This window comes from Lepus europaeus, chromosome 10, assembly GCF_033115175.1.
Source record: "Lepus europaeus isolate LE1 chromosome 10, mLepTim1.pri, whole genome shotgun sequence".
Taxonomy (NCBI): domain Eukaryota; kingdom Metazoa; phylum Chordata; class Mammalia; order Lagomorpha; family Leporidae; genus Lepus; species Lepus europaeus.
In genome coordinates, this window is record NC_084836.1 from 26565139 (window position 1) to 26587721 (window position 22583).

Here is a 22583-nt window from a genome sequence, read left to right on the forward strand (position 1 = left end):
TCTCCCATAAGGAAAAATTATTTACACTTATGAAATGGCTTCAAGTTATGTGAAAACTCCATGAGGTGTGCAATGATCTCAGAAGCCAGGTTTTTATTGGTGGGGGTCAAAAGCAGAAACTGGCCCCCAGGCACCGCTGCCTGCCTCTCAGCCAGCCAGGCACAGAGCACGGTGCCTGGCGGGCATCGGAACACCACCGCCCCTGGATCACTCGGGAACTGATGAGTCAGGCTTGTGAGGCATCCGAACTCTCTTTCTTCTCTTCCTCCTCCCACTGTCTGCCTTGGGCTGGGTTTTGTTTTTTGCATCATTAGTACCGCCAGGCTGCGGCTTCAGTCAAGCTTGTGTCTGTCAATGTCCGCTTTTTTTTTTTTTTCCCCCTAGCAGTTCTGGTGACAAGTCTGGCAAGGGAGACGCGCCAAGCTTTTGAATAAAGGGATTTGGGGATTATCCGGCAGATCTCAAATCATCCGCCTGGTCCTGGGTCTTTGGGGTCCTGGATAATTTCAGGGGCCTGCATCTCAGAAACTGCAGACAGGATACAGGAGGGAGTCTTGGGAATTACAGGGCTGTCCTAGGGAGCCTGCAGGGGGAGGAGGGCAAGTCAGCTCAAAGTCACTCCTCACAGCCCCCTCTGACCGGAGGGCAGCTTCCTGGAGGAAGCTCTCCCTGGGGGTGGCCGGAGGTTAATCCTGGAGAAGTTATCCTGTCAAATGACCCGTCTCCTTGGCAGGCAGCTAATTCTTCCCTGAGCCTCCAGGTACTGCTGACCCACCCCACCTGCTCCCAGAATCCTCTGGGGGGGCGTGGCCGGGGCCTGGGCTAGCAGGTACAAAGTTGGTGCAGCAGAGAGGAGGTTAGTAATGCTCTCTCCTCATCGGCTCCAGGGTCATATGCTTGCTCCAGCTTCGTGGGTCCATAGGCAAATCACTCACGTTCTGTTTGAGCCTCGATTCCCTCATCGGTAAAATGGGACTAGCAGACCTACCTCCCAGTGGCGTGGAGAGAAAGGAACTCGTTAGAATCGTGCTGATGTCCCAAAACAACTAGAAAGCCAGGCCGCCTCTGTCAGCCAAATCCTACAAACAAGGCCACAGACGTGGCTTACCCTACAGATCCCAAGGACTTTGGGGCAAGGATCCTGCGAGCGCCTGCTGCCCCACGAAGCTGCGGCCCAGCCCCACCCTCTGGGGCCCAGCATCACCGACAATTGGCCAGCTGTCCAGGGCCGGAAACCAGGTCCACGCCCCACAGTGGGGAACTATTCATAGCCAAGTGTTCCTTCACCTCCAATCCACCATGTAACAGTTTGGTTGGCTCCGCTTGGGAGAAAACAGTGTTCTTGTCAAAACACTCATCAAGAATATCCCAAATCAAGAGATAATTGGTGAGGAGACCCTGGCAAGACGAATGGAAACCTCTGGTGCCAGGCTAGCAGGTGCTTCGGCCCGACGGGGTTGATGTGGCTCCCGACGTCGCTAGCGTGGGCACAATGACTCTGGGCGTTCACCACAGCCCAGGAACTACAGTGAACACAACAGGAAGGATGATCAATGTGCACTTGAAAAAAGAGTGTGTATACAAACAAACTCCCTCCCATATGTTACTGGGTTTCCTCCAAAGGGAACAGATTACATCAAATGCCTACCAGTGTTCCACTCTGTATCAGGCTGGGGGAATCTCATGGCCCCCTGCTCCGGATGCTTGAAGGCAAGACAACCACCAGGGAGAAGCAAGCCATTTGCCAGGAGCCAGAATGACACTGATCATGAGTGTTTCAAGAGCTCAGGGCAGAGCAAGATCACCCCGGGCTTGGACATCCGCGAAGAGAAAGTGGGCTCTGAGTTGAGCCGAGGCATAGCTTGTCACGTCGAGGAAAAGAGTAAGGGGTTTCAGGCTGGAGATGCAGATTGAGCAAAAGCATGTAAACCAGAGCACAGGGGGCCCAGCTGGAGAAAGAGGGAGTGAATGGGCTCGGGCAGGGCAGGGAGAAGTGTGCGGAAGACAGCAGCAGAGACCACAGCAGAGGCAAGGGGCTTCCCAGGTTGTCTAGGATCATCGCATGTTACAGATGCACAAAGGGAGGCTCAGAGAGGTTAAGCTAGCCACCAAAAGCCACACAGCCAGTTATCAATAGGAGATTAGCTAGGAAAACAGATCTCTGTGTATTCCGTGAAGACTCTCAGCTGAGGGGTGGGTACTGTGGTGCAGTGGGTTGAGCCCCTGCTTGGGACACGCCGCCACCTCTGGGTGCCAATTCAAGTCCTAGCTACTTTGCTTCTGAGCCAGCTCCCTGCTAATGCACCTGGTGAGGCAGCAGATGACGGCCCTAGTTCTTAGGTTCCCTCCACCCATGCGGGAGACCCAGCTGGAGTTTCAGGTTCCTGGTTTTGGTCTGGCCCACCCCCCAGCTGTTGTGGGCATTTGGGGAGTAAACCAGCAGGTAGAAGACCTCTGTCTCTCCTTCTGTCACTCAACCTTTCAAATAAAGAGCTATTAAAAAAGAAAAGAGAAAGGATCGCAGCTGAGAGTCAGGTGGCTGCAGAAAGGAACAAGAGGAGCCTGAAACAGGACAGTCCCAACCATGGAGGTTGCTGAGACTCCAGGAGGTGTCTAATAAATGCTTGCCGGGGACGCTGATGCAATGGCCACTAGAACGGGTGGCTCTGATTTCATTTCTCCTCCCTGCCAAGTGCATTAAAAAAACAAAACAAAACAAAAAAAAACACCTCAACTTGGCCAGGCTGTCTCCATCCAGTGGGAAAAAAGCAGTTCTCTGAGATAAAGGCCAGAAGGCGCCAAAAAGGACGGCAGATTTGGAACCTCTCGGAGGTGTGCGCGGGCACAGAGAGAGCGCAGAAAACCAACTCCCTCTGTGGGCGGCAAGGGGGCCACAGGCAAGGAGCACCTGTCTCAGCTTCTCCTCCAGCCCCAGAATCTCCCGCTGTTTGACGAGGTGAGACATCCGGGATTCTGGATGTTCTCTCTGTTACAAAGGAGAGAGAACCACAAGGCTAAACGTCTCCGGAATGTGAGTCGGGGTCGGGTGGGGCCAGCCCGCCGGTCACCTTCCGCTGGCAGCTATGAGGAGGGAAGGGAAACTAACTTGCTTGCCAGCCTCCCAGGAAGCAAAGTGGCTGGTGCCTCATTCCCTGGCTGGGCGGGGAGTCGGTTGATTGCATCCAGATGTCCAGAATTTCTTCCAGGCCACTTCTGGGGGTCTTGAAGGAGCTCACAAAGCAACTGATACAGTCTCGGATACAAGGAGACTTTCAAAAGTTCATGCACAATGGAATTCAAAGATATGTCTGTTCTGGTGCAAAAGACTTTTGAAATCCGAGTAGAGAGAGCTCTTCAAAAAGTTCGTGGAAGGGGCCCGCACTGCTGCCTATGACACCAGTATCCCATGTGAGCGCCAGTTTGTGCCCCGATGCTTCTCTTCTGATCTAATCACTTGAGAAAGTAGCAGAGGATGGTCCGAGTGCTTGGACCCCTGCCATCTACGTGGGAGACCCAGATGGAGTTCCAGCCTCCTGGCTTTGGCCTGGCCCAGCCCAACACAGGCCATTATAGCCATTAAGCTAACAGGAGTGAACCAGTGGATAGAAGATCTCTTTCTCCCACTCTCTCTCTCTCTGTAACTCTGTCTTTCAAATACATAAATTTTTAATAAAAGGCCATGGATAATGCATATTGTGAAAAAGAAATGCGTAAGGATTTCAAAATACTTTCAGAATAAATGGATCTTTCAATTCCATGTTCCATGAACTTCCTTGAGTCTCCTCGTATAACCCAGGTGCATTAAAAATAAATAATAAAGAAAGAAAAGCACAAAATGGGTCACTATTAAAATAGACATTTGAAGAAGGCATAGAAAACCAACCTTAAGTAACTGGCCATCTCCAGTCCCCAGGAACAAGACAGTCCTGTTCATCACCACGGTGCCGTACACGGATGTCAGGTCGGAGTGGATCAAGGTGGCCGAAGCGATGGGCTGCACTCGGGCGGGCTGATCCCCTTCTTTCTGAACACGCACACAGACGCACCAATAAGAGAAGAGACCATTTTAATTGTGATACTTCTCATTATACTCACAGAACGTCACTCACACCTTCCCCAGAAAGAACCCATGCTTATTCCCTTAAAAAAGATACCCAGGGCTGTCTTTTATCACCTTTGCCACAAAACCACCCTGCTTGTCCAACCCAGACAAACTCATTTGTTCCCTACATATGATCACGGATTGACCGCCAGCAGGGAGCCAGCCATCCATTTCACACTCCCCCAAGCTGAGAGCCGCAGCCGAGACCCGCGGCACTGCCAAAGAGAGAGCCCACTGTGGACCTGGGAGGGAGGCGGTCTTGTACTTGGCTGTGCACATGGTGATTGCCCGAATTCATTTCAGTGAGGCACTGGCTCCTATGAGGTTCAACACAAACATCTCCCAGGATGTGACAGGCAGGATCCTCTCGGGTGGCATGGCAGAGAGCAGAAACTCCGAAGTTACAAGAAGGGTGCCACGTGCCGCCCAGAGCCAGGGTAACTCACGCACAGGGTAAAGAGCCAAAGACACGGTCACAGGTGGCGAGCGCAACAGCGCCACGGAGCTCCAGGGCAATGCAGCCATGGGGCTGCACCTGATGCTGACGTTTTGAAGGAAGAAATGAAAAAGCACAGCCTCCCAACTCCAAAGCATTTAAATTGTCAGCGGCCCTGAGCACACGGGATCACATGCTTGCTCCCTGATCGTTAAATAAAACCCCTCTCCAAGCTCAGAGCAGAGATGGTGTGGACAGAACGTCTTTTCCCTTCTCCTTTAAAAGCAGCGAAGTGCCCCCATGCTGCTTCCTGCCTCCAACGACAGAAGCGGGCTTTGCTGCCGGGTCTTGGGAAGCTCCTAAACACACTGCGATTGCACACTTTCCCTGCCAGGGCTCCCTTCCCAACCGTCCTCGGGTTTGCAGAGGCACACTTCCCTTTGAGCCCATGGAAGAGCCGGCCAAGTTCAGCAGGCACCACGGCACCTCCGAAAACGGGCAGGGGGAGGCGCAGACTTATTAACTTCATTAGGTTATTGTCGACTGTGTTTATGTCTTTCAATTTATGTCTTATTAACTATTCATTATTTTTAAACCCACCAAGTTTCATTAACATCTACACTAAATGGATTCACGGACTAAATTGATTTCTGCAGCTTTAACGTGCCGTCCAGGTTTCCTTGTGGACGGTGCACTGTGCGCTGACGATGAGCTAGCGTGGGTTCCTCCAACGCCCTGCTCACTTTGCAAGGAAAAGACGTCATCACCCGAGAGAACGTGACTTATCTGCATAAAATAGTCTATAGAGAATTCAGTCTAAGAAGATTTCTGGAAAGCCCATTAGAGATTTTTTTCCTCTCCTGTTAAAAGATAGTACTTCTCAGGCAGTTAGGGGAGATGAGAGGCTGTCCTGTTAAAATAGGAGTTAAGGTGGAGGGCGGGGGGAATCTCTGTGGGTCTAAGGATTGGAACAAAAGATCACTGTTTAGATAAGGAGGCCTCGTGACCCTGAGCAGAAGAAGAAAAATCAGATGACCTTTAGATTAAAAAATAATTATTAAAAAAAAAAAAAAAACCGCACCACACGTGTTGCTTTAAAATAAAGCCAGAATTGTTCAAACGTAAGATCGGCTGACCATGCCTATTATTTTTATTAAATGTTGGAGCAATGCAGAGAGGCTAACTCAGGGAATTGGGCGGCGTCTCATCCTGGGCTTTCAGAATGTCCTAAGGTTGCTCTCTGAGGCTAGGGGACTCCATTCTCCCTCCTCTCAAAACACAGAAAGATGACTCTGGATTGTAGATCATCCAAAGGTCCAAATGGAACAGGGTACTCCCTGGTCTAGTATACAGTAGGTGCTTAATAACTGTACCTATTCCATTCAGCTAGAGGCTGGGGCCCGACACAGCAACGTGTACCCCACACCTGCTAGCATCCCCTTACTGAAAAACACAGCTGTTGCCACACCCACGGGGGTTACTCCTAACTTTGTCAAAGGAACCCTACCTTTCTTCACACAAAAATAAACCCAAGCCACAAGGTAACCCATTGCCCACTGCCAAAAAAAAAAAAAAAACCCTTGTTTCCCCATGCCTTAAGCTAAGGGAGCCACATGGCCCCGTGCTGGCCAGTGAAGACGTCCAGGGGGAGGAACTCAGCGAATAAGTTTCCTGCGGGATAAGGACAGCTTTTGAGGAGCGCTCATTGGCCCTCTTCCCTCACTGCCTCCCTTGGAATGCAGTCGTGTGAGGCCATCACGTGCAGCCGAGGGGCAGCCATTTTGCCCTGTGAGATTCAAGATGGTGGACGGACAGCTACATGCTAAGGCTGGCACAGGGGAGAGATAACAAGACCGACCGCTCCTCAGCACACCTCTAAGCCACACACCTCCCTCCAACCTTTAAACTCTCTCTGAAGTTAGCGATAGATGTCACGGTGCAGCCCACTGTTGCTCGAGTTTTTGTTGTTACTGGAACCAAATGCAAATCTCTGCTGAAGCCATGAGAATCCTGAACCTGCGAGACCAGGCACTAGACCACGGCTCTTCCTCAGCTCCAAGGGACCAGGGCCTGGACAAGTCCTTGTTCCTCTCAGCAGCGTGCAGGACCCTGGCCGCAGTCAGGATTTCGCAGCCAATGACAACAGTGAACTTGGAAGCCAATAGGAAGAGGAGGCTTGGACCTCCTGAACACTTCGGGGGGGGGGGGCATCTCTGGATGAATGGAAATGGATTCTTTTGTGCTGAAAACACACAGAAATGGACAGGAGAGAAAGATGCCTTCTGAATGGCTTTCTCATGCTCATTTCAGCAAATGAAAACAAAAAAGCAGGCTCCAGAGAACCCTGCTCACAACAGAGAAGTTAATACCTAGGGAGCCAGGCAGAAAATGGGGGGAAAGAGTGCACTCAGCCCCCTGTGTCCAGAAATTATTCTTACTCTTCCCCACCCCCCCAGCCCATTTGTATCTTGCCCCTTTCTCTCCTTAGGGCATAATCACTAATGTTGCTCTCAGCCTATTCTGTCTCGCTGATTACGTGTAATTTATTTCTGTATCCTAGCCTCCGCCTGTTCGTCTGTGTGCAACAAGGTTAATGCCTGGTAATGATGCTTTTGCCAGTTGTGCCTTTCACGACAAAATCCAATCCTGATTTAGCTCTAAACCTTGTCTCCCCTTTGGGCTTCCTTGGTTCCCACGGAGTTGTCACTCTGTTTCTGAACCGAGACATCACGCCTACGCTGTAGCCAGCTCCAAGAGGAAACTTTTCGGAGTAGAGCCCACAACTCTGCTGTGTGCACACGGTGGGAGCGGCGGGCACATCACGAGGCAAGCAGCTACACCTCCTTGCCACTCCTTCATGCTGTTTCTCATTGACAACAAGCATTCCCCATTGTGCGCCACATATTGTACGCCACACAACTCTAGGGGGCGCCAGTCATGTATTCTCATATGTGAAAGGTACCCTCTGGCGTTGAGTGACACCATGGCTCCGCCCTGTCATCCCAGGTAAGGCAGGGCGCTCACAGCCGCGCTGAGCTTTGCACAGAGGAGGTGTGCGTGAAAGTGGGGTCTGAGGGCTAGCGCTGTGGTGCAGCGAGCTAAGCCATCACCTGCAGTGCCAGCATCCGGCTGTCTTGGGTTCCAACTGCTCCAGTTCTGATCCAGCTCCCTGCTGATGCACCTGGGAAAGCAATGGAAGATGGTCCAAGTGCTTGGGTCCCTGCCACCCATGAGGGAGACCTAGATCGTGTACCTGGCCCCTGGCTTTGGCCCGGCCCATTCCTGGCCATTGCAGCCATTTGGGGAGTGAACCAGTGGATGGAAGACTGATCTCTCTATCTTTTTCTCCCTCTCTTTCAGATAAAATAAATAAATCTTTTTTAAAAAGAGAAAGAAGCCTCAGTTGTGGGAAACCCAGCACAAGTCTAGTCTTACTCCTAAAGTGCTACAAGGACCCCTGCATGATGGGTTTTCTTTTCTAGGCAAATGCCAAGTAGGTGCCTAGCACTTTCTTTTACTGAATTTTTTATTTGGAAGGGAGAGAGAGAGAGAGAGAGAGAGAGAGAGAGACTTCCATCTGCTGGGTTTTTTCCCCCAATGTCTACAAAGGGGGCTGAGTCAGGCCAAAGCTGGCAGCCAAGAACTCAATCCAGGTCTCCCGCTTGGGTGGCAGGAACCCTGCTGCCTCCCGGGGTCTACATTAGCAGGAAGCTGGAGTCAAGAGCCAGAGCCAGGAATCGAACCCAGGTACTGCAATGTGCGATACTGGCATCTTGGTCAGGGTATCCACGCCAGGCTTAATCACACACCCGGCTTAATCACACACCCGCAATTGCTTCCACTTCCATTAAATGCCTCTCAGCATAGTTAATTCTGTATTCCATTCTCTTTGGGATGCAAAGCAGCAGTTTCTTTGAAGTAGTTTCCTCATCATTTCCTGTTACCCAAGGCAGTTAGGAAACCACTGAAGGAGTTCACGCCCAAGTTCTAGTTCCTGCTCTGTCCCTTACAGGCTGCCTGATTTTGGCAAGTAAGGTCCCTGAACCTCAGTGACCACATCTGTGAAACGGACACAATAATGCCACATGCCCTGCCCATTGGCACGGTTGTGAGGGCGAAATGAAATCATGCACGTGAAAATACTTAGAAACTGATCTTTAGCAAGCCAGGGAGATGGAAAGAACGATTATCCACCCAAGTCAGGTCATGATTTTATTAGCCATTAAGGCCCCTGTCACTTTTCTTTATTCCTCTAGCGGCCACAGAATCGATCAGGTTCTGAGTAAGTTTATGGCATCTCTCTGGTCATCTGAAGGAGGAATTTACATTGAGGACTCTAATGATCAAAAGGAAAAGTTTCAAGTGTGCAGGAGGAACGCTGGAGGGAAGTGCGGGACATCACCAGGCTGCCTCTAACCAGGCAGTGGGGTGCCTGGCTCCAGCTCTGCTCCCAAGTCCAGCCTCCTGCTAACACGCACCATGGGAGGGCAGCAGCAGGCGATGGCTCAAACATGTGGGTCCTTGATACCCACGTGGGAGACTACTCTGGAGTTTCTGGCTGCTGCTCCAGCTTTGGGGTGGCCCAGCCCTGGCCGTTCTAGGTATCTGGTGACCAAACCAGTGGTGGGGCCACCTCCCTCACTCTCTGCCTCTCAAATAAGATAAGTCAATCAAAGGCTCTAAAAGAAGAAGAGGAAGGAGGAGAAGAAGGAGAAGCAGCAGCAGCAGCCTATGTTTCTTTTTTTAAATGGTATAATTATTGTTTTAAAACATATTTATTGGCTGCATCCCAGGAGACTCTAAGCGCCACAACAGTTTGTCTCGTTCTACACTGGGATTCCAGCATCCATCTCAGCATCCTGCAGAGAGCAGGTTGTCAATAAACATTTATGGAATGAATGAATGAATGAATGAATGAATTGAATTGAATGAACACAGGGGTCACTGTTGGGATACCTTCAGTCCAGATCTTTTCAGACCACTGTGGCACACTGCTTCGTAGGCCTAGTCATGATCAAGTTCTTCAATGGAGACGAAATGTGTCTTCTATAAACAGTGAGCCTGGGTTCTGTCCGGAGGCCAATAGGAAGGAGAGTACCCCCACCCGCCTCCACTGCTGGGTATCTTGGTCTTCTAGAAACTTTGCATCCACAGCTCATTGACAGCTTGCAAGTTTCTGAATCTCTCATCATTTCAGTCCACAGATGGCCTACAAACTCAGCAAACTTAAAAATGTGGCTAAGAAATAAACAAAATACTCTTTGCTCTCACCTAAGCAAAGAATAAGGGGACTGTTTTTCCCTCATGATCAGAATGGCAGAATTTCATGAACATAAGCGAACACTGTGTCTACTCCTTAAAATAAAAATAGCTGATGGTAAGACGGGAGAGCATAAAGTGCAAGCGATTTAGAGTTAAAAAAATGTGGATTCAAGTTGGAGCTCTATCCTGTAGGAGTTCTGAGCCTGTCAACAGCCATCCCCTCTCTCGGGGGCCTCCATCCACCCCCGACCTGCTCAGCCATTCATTCAACCACCCAGCCACCCACCCAGCCACCGTTCAGGGATCCACTCATTCATCCATCCGTTATTTACGCAGCAAGTCCTTGATCTGTGAACTCCAGATGGGAATAAACCGCCTTTGTCAAAATAAGCCCATCAAGTGAGTTTTGCAACAAAATATCACACTTTACATTTCATGTCTGTGGTTTCTGAATCACTTGTAACCTGAATGAATGGTTGGAGTGGAAACTCCACACCAGTTCATGGATATAGTTCAGGGACTCCAGAAAACTGGATAAGAAAAAAAAAATACATTTTTTTTTTCAGTGCACTCTAAATGAAAGTTAGCATTTCCTTTACTTACAGTGTCAGGCCATAGTAGTACTAACTGTACCTGCGACACTGATGCCAAAAGAAATCAGATATTTTCATATCATTTTATAGCTGTTGCCGATATCTCAAAATATCGTTTATGTTCATCTCTACTGTGAAATTACGGTAGTTACTGCTGCTAGATCTTGCCACTGAATGTGTTAAGCTGTATCACCACATCTCAAATGGAAAAAAAATATTTTGGTATATTCATATATCAATAAAAAATGGCTTTATTTTCCAACCCTATGTTTTTATTTTATGCCTGAAAAACATTATTCTGAGAGGGGTCTACAGGCTCATGAGAAGTCCACAGCACAAGAGGGGAACAGAGGCGTGGCTAAGCACATTGGCTCGTCGCCGACGCGAGGTGACACCTATAGCCTCAGAGAAGCGCGGGTCAACAGTTGGAATCCAATTTTTAAAAGGGGTCACTGAGGGAGAAAGGAGCCTCAGGAGGACTCCAGCGAGCGCTGGTGAGGAGCAGCTGGTGTGCTAGATAAGACCTTCCACAGCCGGGCTGCAGGCAGACGGACCGGGAGTGACAAGGAATCCCGCCTCACTGGGTAGAGGCACGGGGGCTGCAAACTTCCCTCGCAGCCGCCTGCCTTCTGCCCTTCTGGTAAACACAGCTCCAGTGTCGACTCCTCCTGGAAGCCCTCATCTCCCCGGACTACCATCTCGGTCTTCTGCACGAGACAAACAGTATCTTCCCTCTTGCTGTGCAGACACTGACTGCGGGCTCAGTCACTGGGCGCCTGGGAAACACAGCTGACCAGACCCCGCCCCTCCCCAGAAGGCACCTGCAGCCCCACACTGAGCCGGCACCCCTCCTCTCCCTGCCCAAGCTTTCTGGAGTAGACCTCCACACCTAACTTCTTTGCCAAGACTGGCTTCACAGCTCTTTCTGGGCATCCCACAGATATCTAGAAATTGACAAAAATGCAACTTATCTTCTAATGGGTCCCAACATCTCTTAACACTACATCTATTTCATCTCATCGCTTCCCTTGGTGCTCCCTGCCACAGCCTCAGCTCCGTCCAGATCTTTAACACACACACACGCACACACACACCCAACAGCGGGAGGGCTGCAATACACAGAACCCGTGTGGATCTCTGCATGTTTGTCGCCACGGCTCACCACCAGGGTGACATCAGCTCTTGCTGCACTGTGCAAACGCCTCCCCCAGGTATTCCTGCTTCCACTGTGGCCAATCTCTTATCCATTCCCCACAGGGCGGCCATTATTTAGGAATTCAAATCCAATCGTTCCACTTGTTTCCAAAGGCCCTCCTCTGCTTTGAAAATAAAACCTAATCTCCTTCCCACAGCCTTGCAGACCTGTAGGATTGAGCTGCTGCTCCATTCTCCCAGCTCTGCTTCAAATATTCCACCCTCACGCCTCGCCTCCCTATCCTCGACCAAACTCACCTGTTACGCCTCCGACTGACCAAGGCATGCCCCCCTTTGAGCCCTGGCACTTGGACCAAGAGTCCTTGCTCCCAGCTAAACCCACTTTTCTCAGCTGCCTTATTTTAACTCAACCTTCCCAAGAACTTGCCCCACCATTCTACCCAGCACCGACCCTGTTATATCACCTGCTTAGTCTTGCCTCACCTTCTTCAGCTGTCAAATGAAGTGGATTCTACACCTTGCAAAGTTGTGTGAGGATTAAACTGGAAAAGCATTTAGAATAATGGTATATGGTAGGGGCTCTGTAAGATTTTGCTATCATCATAAAAAGAACTATTTGCTAAATGTTTATTGTCTGCCCTATTCACTACTGATAGAAATATCTTATCACACTGCTGTTGCAATTTCTTTGAACCCATGACTATCCTAATCAGCTGCTTTGCCTCCAGTCTTGCCTCCTCCACTTTAACTTCTGAGTAATCTTTCTAGAACATACTCAGATGTAGCCTCTAATCCTACTGTTGTTTGCCATTAGTGACAGCTGTGGTTTTTGTTTTTGGGGATATATATATTCAAAGATTTATTTATTTATTTATTTGAAAGTCAGAGTTACACACAGAGAGAAGGAGAGGCAGAGAGAGAGAGAGAGAGAGAGAGAGAGAGAGAGAGAGGGAGGTCTTCCATCCGCTAGTTCACTCCCCAGTTAGCCAGAATAGCTGGAGCTGCATCGATCCGAAGCCAGGAGCCGGGAGCTTCCTCCAGGTCTCCTATGTGAGTGAAGGGCCTAAGCACTTGGGCCATCTTCTACTGCTTTCTCAGGCCATAGCAGAGAGCTGTATCAGAAGTGGAGCAGCCAGGACTGGAAGCGGCACCCATATGGGATGCTGGCACTGCAGGTGGCAGCTTTACCAGCTATATCACAGTGCTGGCCTCTCTCTCTCTCTCTCTCTCTCTCTCTATATATATATATATATATATATATATATAAATTTTTTTTTGAGAAGTTCTTTGGAGATGCCACAGGGACAGCCACAGCCAAGGGCAGCACACATTGCAGGATCTGGGGACCTTGCAGCCCTGCCTCGCCCTGTGTCCCCAGCACTTGGCAATGGGCTCACCCAGAGGAGCAGTCCAATGATGATTTGCTAACCTTTTCCTCAGATGCAGCTCCTGGTGAAGAATTTCTTTTTTAACGGCCAGGTTTGGGAAGTCTGGAAGTGACTGCCCATCGGGATAAAGTCCAAAATCACCTTCGCCGCTCTCATTAAGCCCTGGCCATCTGGACCTGCTCGATCGTTCGTGGACACTCCCCAGCCGGGCCAAGCCGCTTGTGCTTCACAAGCTTATTCAACTTCCCGCTTGCACACAAGCTGTGCCCTCTTGCTGTGACTCCCTCCCCTGCCTTCTCCACTTAGCTTCAAGACGCAGCTCAAGCGTCACCACTCCCAAGCCTCCTGGATTCTCCCAGACTGAACCAGAGGCCCTTCTAGGGGCTCCCACACACCCTCTTATTCAATCTGTGAGCACCAGACCCTTCCCATAACAGCAGGGGTCAACAGAGCACCACCTGTGGGCACACCTGGTCTGCCGCCTCATTTTTGAATGGCCCAGGAGCAAAGAAGAGTGTTGACATTCTTCAGTGGCTGAAAAAATTCTTGGGGCCAGCGTGTGGCATAGTAGGCTAAGCCTCTGCCTACGGCGCCGGCATCCCACATGGGAGCTAGTTCGTGTCCCAGCTGCTCCTCTTCCAATCCAGCTCTCTGCTTATGTATGGCCTGAGAGAGCAGTGGAAAATGGCCCAAGTGCCTGGGCTCCTACCCCTGCATAGGAGACCTGGGGGAAGCTCCCAGCTCGTGGCTTAGGATCAGCCCAGCTCCAGCCTTTGTGGCCATTTGGGGAGTGAACTAGCAGATGGAAGACCCCTCTCTCTCTCTTTCTGTAATTCTACCTCTCAAATAAATAAATAAAATTAAAAAAAAAAAGAAGAGACTTAAAACTAGGGCAACTATGAGCACATTTCATAACAAGCAAACCGAGCACCACGCCCCTGCTCGGATGAACAGCGTAGACCCATCATGCCCACAAACTGTCCCCAGGTAGGTTTTGGGGTTCCTCAGTCTGCATCTCTCGGCTGTCAGTGCAGGGACCAGTGCAGGCTGAAGCGTACTGGGCTGGATGGGGCGAGGGGCAGGCATTTGAGGAAGCACAGGAGGCCATCCGGGAGCAGGAGGGAGAGGCGTGGCCAGGCTGAGTCATGCTAACAGTGAAGCCCGAGAACAAGCATCCATCCATGCCGGATGCTGAGCTCCTGTGAGCTGCCTTGAATCCAGAACCATCTTCCAACTCCAGGTTGCAAAGCCCCGTCCTATTACCATTAATAACCATGACAGTGGTCATGGACCAAGTGTGATGGCTCAGGGAGTAGTCACTCTCTACGTATCTGCTCTCGAACCCAGACAAGCACAGAGGATCCCTGCTGACAGGTGAAGAAACCGAGGCACAGAGAGGCTGAACCAGCTTCCCCAGGTCACACCACCACTAAGGGGCAGCTTTGATCCCAGTTAACCTGGCTCCAGGAATTGTGCTTGTAACCATGACCCCGTGCTGCTTCCGGCCCCAGACCACCACATACGTCCACACGTTTCTGTCCACAGAATCCCCTGTTCCCTTATTTGAGCTTATTCAAGTAGAACCTTGCAGCCAGCTGTACCTGACTAGGGTAAAAATTGGTATCAGGAATGATGTTGTAAAGAACAGATCCTTGGAGAGAAGACCTGGTGTGTGGAGTTGGTGTATCACAGAGTAGACGGCGAGACGCTCCCGCACATCCTGGCACGATATGCAGATACAACTGCTGGATGCCAAGAAGGAAGGAGCTAATTACATGGTGGCCAGCATGTGTTTGAGACTCAGACTACAAGCCCCTAATGGGAAGGCTTTACTGAGAAAGCTTTCTAGGTATTGCCTTTGCCCATTCAGGAGGAAATAAAGGTGCTAAGGATATAGTGCGAAGAGCTGGTTCTTTCCGATGGCCCTAAGTAGAATGCAGTGGGAAAAAGGGACAAGGTCCTATTGCAGATGCCTCGGTCAGAATTCAAGGAAAACCATTTGATCTTGCAACACTGGTTCTCAAATCAAATGTCAGGGCTTGGTGAAACACAGACTGCCGGGAGCTGCCGCTGTGGCGTACTAGGCTAAGCCTCCCCCTGTGGCACCGGCATCCCATTTGGAACCAGTTCGAGTCCTGGCTGCTCCTCTTCTGATCCAGCTCTCTGCTATGGCCTGGGAAAGCAATGGAAGATGGCCCAAGTCCTTGGGCCCCTGCACCCACATGGGGGACCCAGAAGAAGATCCTGGCTCCTGGCTTTGGATCTGCCCAACTCCAGCAGTTGGGACCATTTGAGGAGTGAACCAGCAGGTGGAAGACCTCTCTCTCTGTCTCTCCCTCTCTCTGTAACTCTACCTCTCGAATAAATAAATAAAATATTGAAAAAAAACCCACAGACTTCCAGGCCCACCTCCACTTACAGGACTTCCAATTTTGTAAGATTGATAAAGGGCCCAGGAATTTACATTTCCAGCAAGTTCTGCTGGTCCAGAGACTACTTTTTGAAATTTATTTACTTGAAAGGCAAGGTGAGCAACAGAGAAGGGGAAAGAGAGAGGGAGAGAGAAATTTCCCATCTGCTGGTTTACTCCCCAAATACCCACAACAGCCAGGGCTGGGCCAGGCTAAGCCACGAGCTCAGTCTGGGCCTCCCACACAGGTGGCAGGGGCCCAAATACATGGGGCGTCTTCTGCTGCTATCCCAGGCACATTCGCAGGGAGCTGGATGGGATGTGGAGCAGCCAGGACTTGAAGCGGGGCTCATATGGGACGCCCATGTCACAGGCAGCAGCTACACCTGCTGAGACCACACTTGAAATCACTGTGTTACAGCATCAAGCCCTTTCCTGTGATAGAAGAAAGGCACAACCATGCACATAATTAAATTATCCCGCAGAACTCCCAACCATGCTGGGTTTCTCTGGTCAAAGTTAGCTCCCAGGTTGGCAATACCAGAAGTTAGGCTAGTGAATGGGGTTATCTAGGCAAAGTCAGAGGAGCAAAGAGTATCACATAACCTAGAACTAAGGAAGAAAGGGAGCATGGCACAAGTCATTAAGAAAAAGACAAAGGGAGTTGGCTAAGCCACCACCTACAATGCCAGCATCTCAATATGAATGTTAGTTCCAGCTCCGGCTGCTCCACTTCCAATCCAGCTTCCTGCTAATGTGCCCGAGAAAGCGGCAGAAGATGACCCCAGTGCTTGGGTCCCTGCCACCCACATGGGAGACCCAGATGGAGTTCTAGGCTCCTGGCTTCAGCCTGACACAGTCCCAGCTGTTGCAGCCATTTGGGAAGTGAGCCAGCACATGGAAGATTTCTCTCGCTCTCTCTCTTCCTCTTTCTCTCTCTTCCTCTTTCTCTCTCTCTCTCTCTCCCCCTCTTTTAAAAAAAAACTTTGAAAAAGATAACAGTTAAGGAAGTGTGATATGACTAAGCTTTTAAAAATCGTTGCTATTAATAAGTACAGAAAATATTTACTTCCAACAACCATCATCTAAGATCTTTCATTTGTGCATTCAACAAGTATCATTTCTCAAGCCCTGGTTACCTATCAGACACCACACTAAGTACTGAGATTCGGTGCAGAACACTCTCTGAGGTCATTTACGGGCCTGAATACAAAGAACACCAACTCCTGTCTCCAAGTTCATGGCTGAGAAACAACAACTCTCCTGGAACCAAAACTTCAGGTGGCCCCAAATGCAAATGCAGAAACTCAGTTTACAACCACAGATTCTCCGTTCTATCGAATGTCTGGTGTCCACAGACAGCTGTTCTTAACCATAGCACCTGCAGTGGCCTAGCCTGTTCCAAGCAGGATAGGAATGTCACCAGCACCCAAAGTCTAGGTGACAGACTGTCCAGGGCAATGCTTACCAGCTCAGATCCTAGAGCTAGCCCACCCAGTGTCTAAATGCTCTGCTACTTATCAACCATGGAACCTAACCAAAGCTCTCTGGGTTTCCATTTTCTCACGTACAATCATAATCATAACTAGAATCCTGGCCCCATTCAGGTGCCTGAGGGTCAACAGAAAATAAGGCATGCAAATGGCTGTCCACAAAAGCTAGCTGTAGCAGCTCCTACACGGAGAGTAGCTCTGGCGGCTGCCCCCCCCCCCTTTGAAGTGGGCACTGTCATTGCAGTTGTTGTCCTACCGGAAGCCATCCTTGCAACACAGATGTGTTTCTGAATGTACAAGTTATCATCAAGTCTACTGACTGCAGAGTGGCTCAGCAGAATCATAATAGAAACTAGAAGAGGAATAAATGTCCCGGCAACACTGGGGGCTTTGAGGTCAAAAGGCCACACTGCCCCTTGGCACTGGGATGTCATTCCCACACATAGTAGCCAGACATGTCTCAGGTTGCTGCCTGTTGGAGAGCAGATGAGTATTTTGTGGTCATCTGCATGACAGCTACTAATTATGTCAGGCTTTAGAATTATGGGGGTATGGAAGGAAGGGGGTGTCCCCCCCCCCAAGAAGTAAAATGAACTAGAAGTGTTAGAAGCCAGGCCAACGGTACAGGAAAACCCACCACTCTCAATGGCTGCATACGTTGGGGTGGGGCACGTGTTCAAATCCTGAGCAACCCCAGGACCCAAACAAATCTGGAGCATTTAGTATTCCCAAACACACACACACACACACACACTTTTCTATGGGTTGCTTTGGTGTGCCAGGGATAGTGGGGGTTCAGAGAGAAGGAGAGTAAGTTAAATTAACTTATGCATAATTAAAAACATTCATTTTTATATTAACCCAAGTACAGAGATGTTATGGAATTAATGAAAAAAAAAAAAAGGAAGACAAACCGCACAAACTTTTAAAATACAGCCCAAGATTAGAGGCATGTGGTGCCTCCAGAGACCACTCTGCAGCCCCTGCCCTGCACCCTGGAGGAGGCTGCTGTCTTTTTAGTAAGGAGATCTTCAAGGGGAAGCCCGCCAAGCACCAGCGTGGTAGAAGCAGACGTTGGAAGACCTGGGCTGAGGCTGGAGGGCTCTAATGTCTATGTCGTCATCTTGAGCAACTGATCTTGAGCTTGCTCATCTGGAAAATGGGATGTTCCTCATAGAATCAACACCGGAGTTAATGAGGAGCTCAAAAGAAATACTGTATGAGGAAGTGCTGTAAAATACTCATTAAGAGGGGCTGGCGCTGTGGCATAGCAGGTAAAGCTGCTGCCTGCAGTGCCAGCATCCCATATGGTCACTGGTTCGTGTCCCAGCTGCTCTACTTCCAATCTAGCTCCCTGCTAATGGCCTGGGAAAGCAGTGGAAGATAGCCCAAGCACTTGGGCCTCTGCTACCCATGTGGGAGACCTGAAAGAAGCCCCTGGCTTCTGGCTTTGGCCTGGCCCAGCCTTGGCCAAAGGGACCATCTGGGGAGTGAACCAGCAGATGGAAGATCTCTCTCTGTCTTTCCTTTTCTCTAACTCTACCAAATAAATACATCAATAAATAAATCTTTTAAAAAATATTCACTAGGATTACTAGAGAGGTGAGTACCCAAATCAGCTGCAGACACATTTATGAGCTGCAAGCTACAGTTGCCAAAGCGGATCCAAAGTTGGTGACAAGGCACAAAAAGTAATGGCCCAGTGTGCAAACAGCTGAAGACACTCTCCTTGCATGAGCCTCTCATAAATTCATCTTGGAAAAGCTGAAGAGGAGACTGAGCCAATGGGAGACAAGGCCAGAACCAGGAGGTGGGAAAACACAACCCAGTGGGCTCTGTCACTTTTCTGCCCATGGTTGATCGGAGATGGAAAACACGAGAGAGCCAGCAAGCAGAGGGAAAAGCGGGCACATCCAGCCACTTGTGCCTGGCTGCCTGTGGACTACAGCTAACATCAGCGCGTCTGTTCCGAAGGAAACTACTGAGCCCCCATCTAGTGTTCCAAGCCCGAGTCCTGGTGTGTGCACCTAGAGTTCAGCATGCATTTCAAACACACATGCAAGACCTGGAAATAAAATGCAGAACAAACGCAATCAAATGACATCATTCTTCTGAGTGACAACCCGGGGCACACCGATCCCATGACCCCATTACATGGGGTTGCAACCTGCTATTGTCCTTTCAGCGGCACCAGCACAGAGCTGTTGCTGACACTCGGGAAGCCATCAAATAAATATTTGTTGAATTACGTATCTGAACTCCCTAGTCAATAGGTTAGAAAACTGTCAGCTTTTGCATTCAAACTACCACCTTTTCTTTCATTCAAACTGCTCTTGAAATTCAATTCCATTAAGGCTTTTTAATGCACACTAACAGCAAGGAATTTACTTAAAAAAAAAAACAAACCCTGCAGAACTCGAGCTCCCACCTGTGCAGCCATGACATGCTATTGTTTGAACCAGAGTATATTATTTAACTTGGATGGCAAACTCAGGGGGTAGAGACCCTCTCGTTCAGAACACACGTCTCCAAGCACACTGGGAGCTCTCTATAAATAACACTGGCCAGAACGCTGCAGAAGGACCCATTTTAATTATTTATTTATTTCTCCAATTCCAGATTCAGGGCACCTCTTGCCCAGCAGCTCCAGCGACACTGGATCGACAGCGCTGCAACCTGTCCTGCCCCAGCACAAGCAGGAACAGCTTATGGAGCCAAACCCGGGATTCTGGGCGCATCCAAACTGCCTGCTGGGTTTGGAAGGGAACTGAGTCCTCCAGGCCCCCATAGGTAGATGTAGAGGAGCAGGACAGAGGAAGGTTTTGGCTCCACACATCAACACCGCTGGCAGATGGCACAGCTTGGACTTCCATCCTTACTACCTGCTGAGGGCCTCTGCGCTGTCTTGTCACCTACCCCAGAGGCGGAGTGTGCCTAGGGCACATGGGGGGCTACTTTCAAGTCTTTCAACAGAGAAGTAGAAGGCAATGACTGCCAAACTGGAACCATGAGATTAGAAAGAGCTACTAAAGACGGACATTAAAGTATACATGTACGGCAGGACCAAGTCATTTAGGGGCAGCATGTGTGACTTGTACGTTTCTGAAAACTACAGCAGCAGTGAAATGACGGTGCTCCGTGTGTGTCCCAGCCCACGGCAGACAGGCAAAGGGGGCAGAAGTCGCTGACCATGCCAAAGAGCCTTGCCAAAGCCCTCGCTGCCTCTCTTTCTCCCAGGATGACAGGCAGGGTATTTGCTTATGTTGTGCTTTCCAGAAAAGGAGTGGTGGAGCTGGGGTGCCTTTCTACACACACACACATACACACACACATTCATGTAACCTGGAGCCAACACTGCCCTGGACCCCAGGAGTGCACAACAAATGGACCAATAACACATCTTCCCGGCAGCGAGTTCGCCCCTTCCTCTCCGACTCCCTCTAAACCAAAACAATGGCAACACCTGTAGCCATTCATTTCTGCTCTTTGATTTCCGTCCACTTATAAAGGAGGCTCTCAGCAGGCTCCTCTCTCAGGAGCCATATGTGGAGTGAGCGTGCCAGCAGCCTTGGAAGAGCAAGGGCCTCCGCAGAAGTGCACAATGGCTCCCTAATCCCCATCAACCGGACCCTCTTGAACTGCCGCTTTATTTTCCAGTCGAAGAAATGCCAAGCTCAAGATTCAAGCTGCGGCTGCCCTGGGAGAATCCCGGGTCGCTTGGCTGCTTCAGGCACAACCCCAGGGTGGTGCCTCTGCGCCCCGCTACCGAGCCCAGAAATTGCCTGTGGTACCCCAACACTTTCCCTTGGCCCCCCCACCCCTGCCCTCCCGGGTGAGGCTTTCACCCACAAAGGCGCCTCCCCGCCGCTTTTCCAGCGTGGGGACCACAGCGCGAGCCGCAACCGAGCCGCAACCCCGCCCCCTGGCTGAGGGATGGGTGGGCAGGGGTCTGGGAGCAGCCTCCCAACTCTTCCCCCCTACACACACCACCTGTGTGGCCGGCGGGAGGAGTTGGGGGGGGGGGCACAAAGGCTGGGGTGTGGCAGCGAGCCCTGAGGTTCAATGGCTTCTCTGCCGAGGGCTCAGTGTAGCCCACCTTGCCTGTTGAGACCCCAGAAGGGGCAGCCAGGAGCCCGGAGAGCCCAGAGGGGCTTCGGAGGGCGGAGGTGGAGGGTGACTCGGCCCCAGCGGATCCTCCACGTTTGGACGGATAAAGATGGGATGCAGCCACTGGAGTTTTGAGCCCAACTCCAACCTCCCTCCCTCCCCAACCCCCTCTTTTGTGCACGCTCCCTTTGGGGACATCGGACTGCGCATCAGAGCGGAGCCGTCCGGGAACCTCCAAGGCGGCGCAGCGGGCGGGGGTGAACCTGAGCCTGGCAAACGGCTAGCGGGTCTTCCCGCAGCCCACCCCCACGCGGCCGGGACTTACGCAGTTGTGCTCGCTCGTCTGGAAGTCCCAGCTGCAGCTCTTGGCGCGCGCCTGGATCTCACTCATCCTGAAGAGGCAGAGCGCCGTGGTGGCGGGGGAGCGCCTCTCCTGGCCCTCTCCGGTGGCCGCGCTGAACACGCCCGCCCACACGTCCAGGGCCTCCACCAGGCTGGAGGAGAGGAGCAGGCGGCGGCCGTCGGGGTGGCCGTGGCCGCAGTCGAGGGCCGCCTGGCCCTGGAACTGCACCTCGGCGCTCTGCGCGATGCGCGCCATGCTGGGCCAGCCGGTGGCCGCGCCGCTCGTGTAGTTGTAGGGGTAGTAGGGGAAGTAGACGCTGCCGTTCCACAGAAAGGCGTCCACGAAGTGCAGGCTGCCCGCGCCCTCGCGCAGCTTCAGGCGGCCCAGCTCCTCGGTGGCCAGGCTGCGCCCCTCCGTGTCCTTGAGCGCGATGGCCGTGTCGCGGTCGGACGCCGCAGGGTTGCAGCGGCTCGCGGTCTCGGGCTCGGGCAGGACGTAGGTGGCGGCCACCGCCAGGTACCAGCGGTTCCTGTGGCCCGCGCGATACACCACGCCGGCCGTCGAGCCCTGCGGGTGACACGACACCACCTCGGTGCCGTTGCGCAGCGAGCTGCGGCTCAGGTTGCCCAGGGGCCGCACCTCGCAGGCGCCGCGGTCGAAGGTCCAGCCGGTGAGCAGCAGCCCCCCGGGGCCCGCCGCCCCCTCGCGGTAGGGCAGCAGCAGCTTGCTGAAGCTGCTCCCGGGCCGGGGCCGCGCGGGGGGCGCCAGCGGGACGGGCTCCGTGCAGTTGCCCGCCTGGTCCCGGTACAGGCGCGAGAGCCGGTGCTGCAGGCTGTAGTCCAGCTGGTCCAGGCAGCTGCCGCTCGCCACGAACACGCCGTCCGCCCTGCTCGCCGCGATGGCTCCGATGGCTTGCTCGGAGCGCCACACGGGCTCGCCCGCGCCCGGGGCGGGCGCCGCCGCCGCCAGCGCCAGCAGATAGGCGAGCAAGAGCAGCGACGCGGCGGGGCGCGGGGGGCGCGGCGGTGGCGGCGGCAGCGGCGCCTTCCTCCGGGAGACCTCCATGGGGCTGCGGGGGCCGCCCCCGGGCAGGGCGCGCGGCGGAGACGGCGGCGGCTCAGGCGCGCGGAGACCGAGACGCAGGCGGCGGCGGCGGCGGCTCTTGCGCGCGCTCCGGCTCCCGCGGCCGCCCCATCCCCGCGGCTCGCCGGGGAAGGAGAGCGGGCAGGGCGGCGCGCGGCGGGCTCGCTCCGGCAGCCTGTGCGGCGGCGGCGGCGGCGGCGGCGGCGGCAAG

General features: G+C 52.0%; 1 protein-coding gene across 2 annotated transcripts in view; it reads right to left on the minus strand.

Moving 5' to 3' along the window:
- PLXNC1 (plexin C1) overlaps nt 1–22354 on the minus strand; it is a 157414-nt gene extending 135060 nt beyond the window's left edge. For both annotated transcript variants that reach the window (XM_062203121.1, XM_062203120.1), the window contains exons 1-2: nt 21272–22354; nt 3884–4024 (exon numbers count right to left, since the gene is read on the minus strand). In XM_062203121.1, coding sequence (XP_062059105.1) covers nt 3884–4024; nt 21272–22354 — 1224 coding nt within the window. The remainder of the gene's footprint in view (nt 1–3883; nt 4025–21271) is intronic.
- Between the last annotated feature and the right edge of the window lie 229 nt (nt 22355–22583).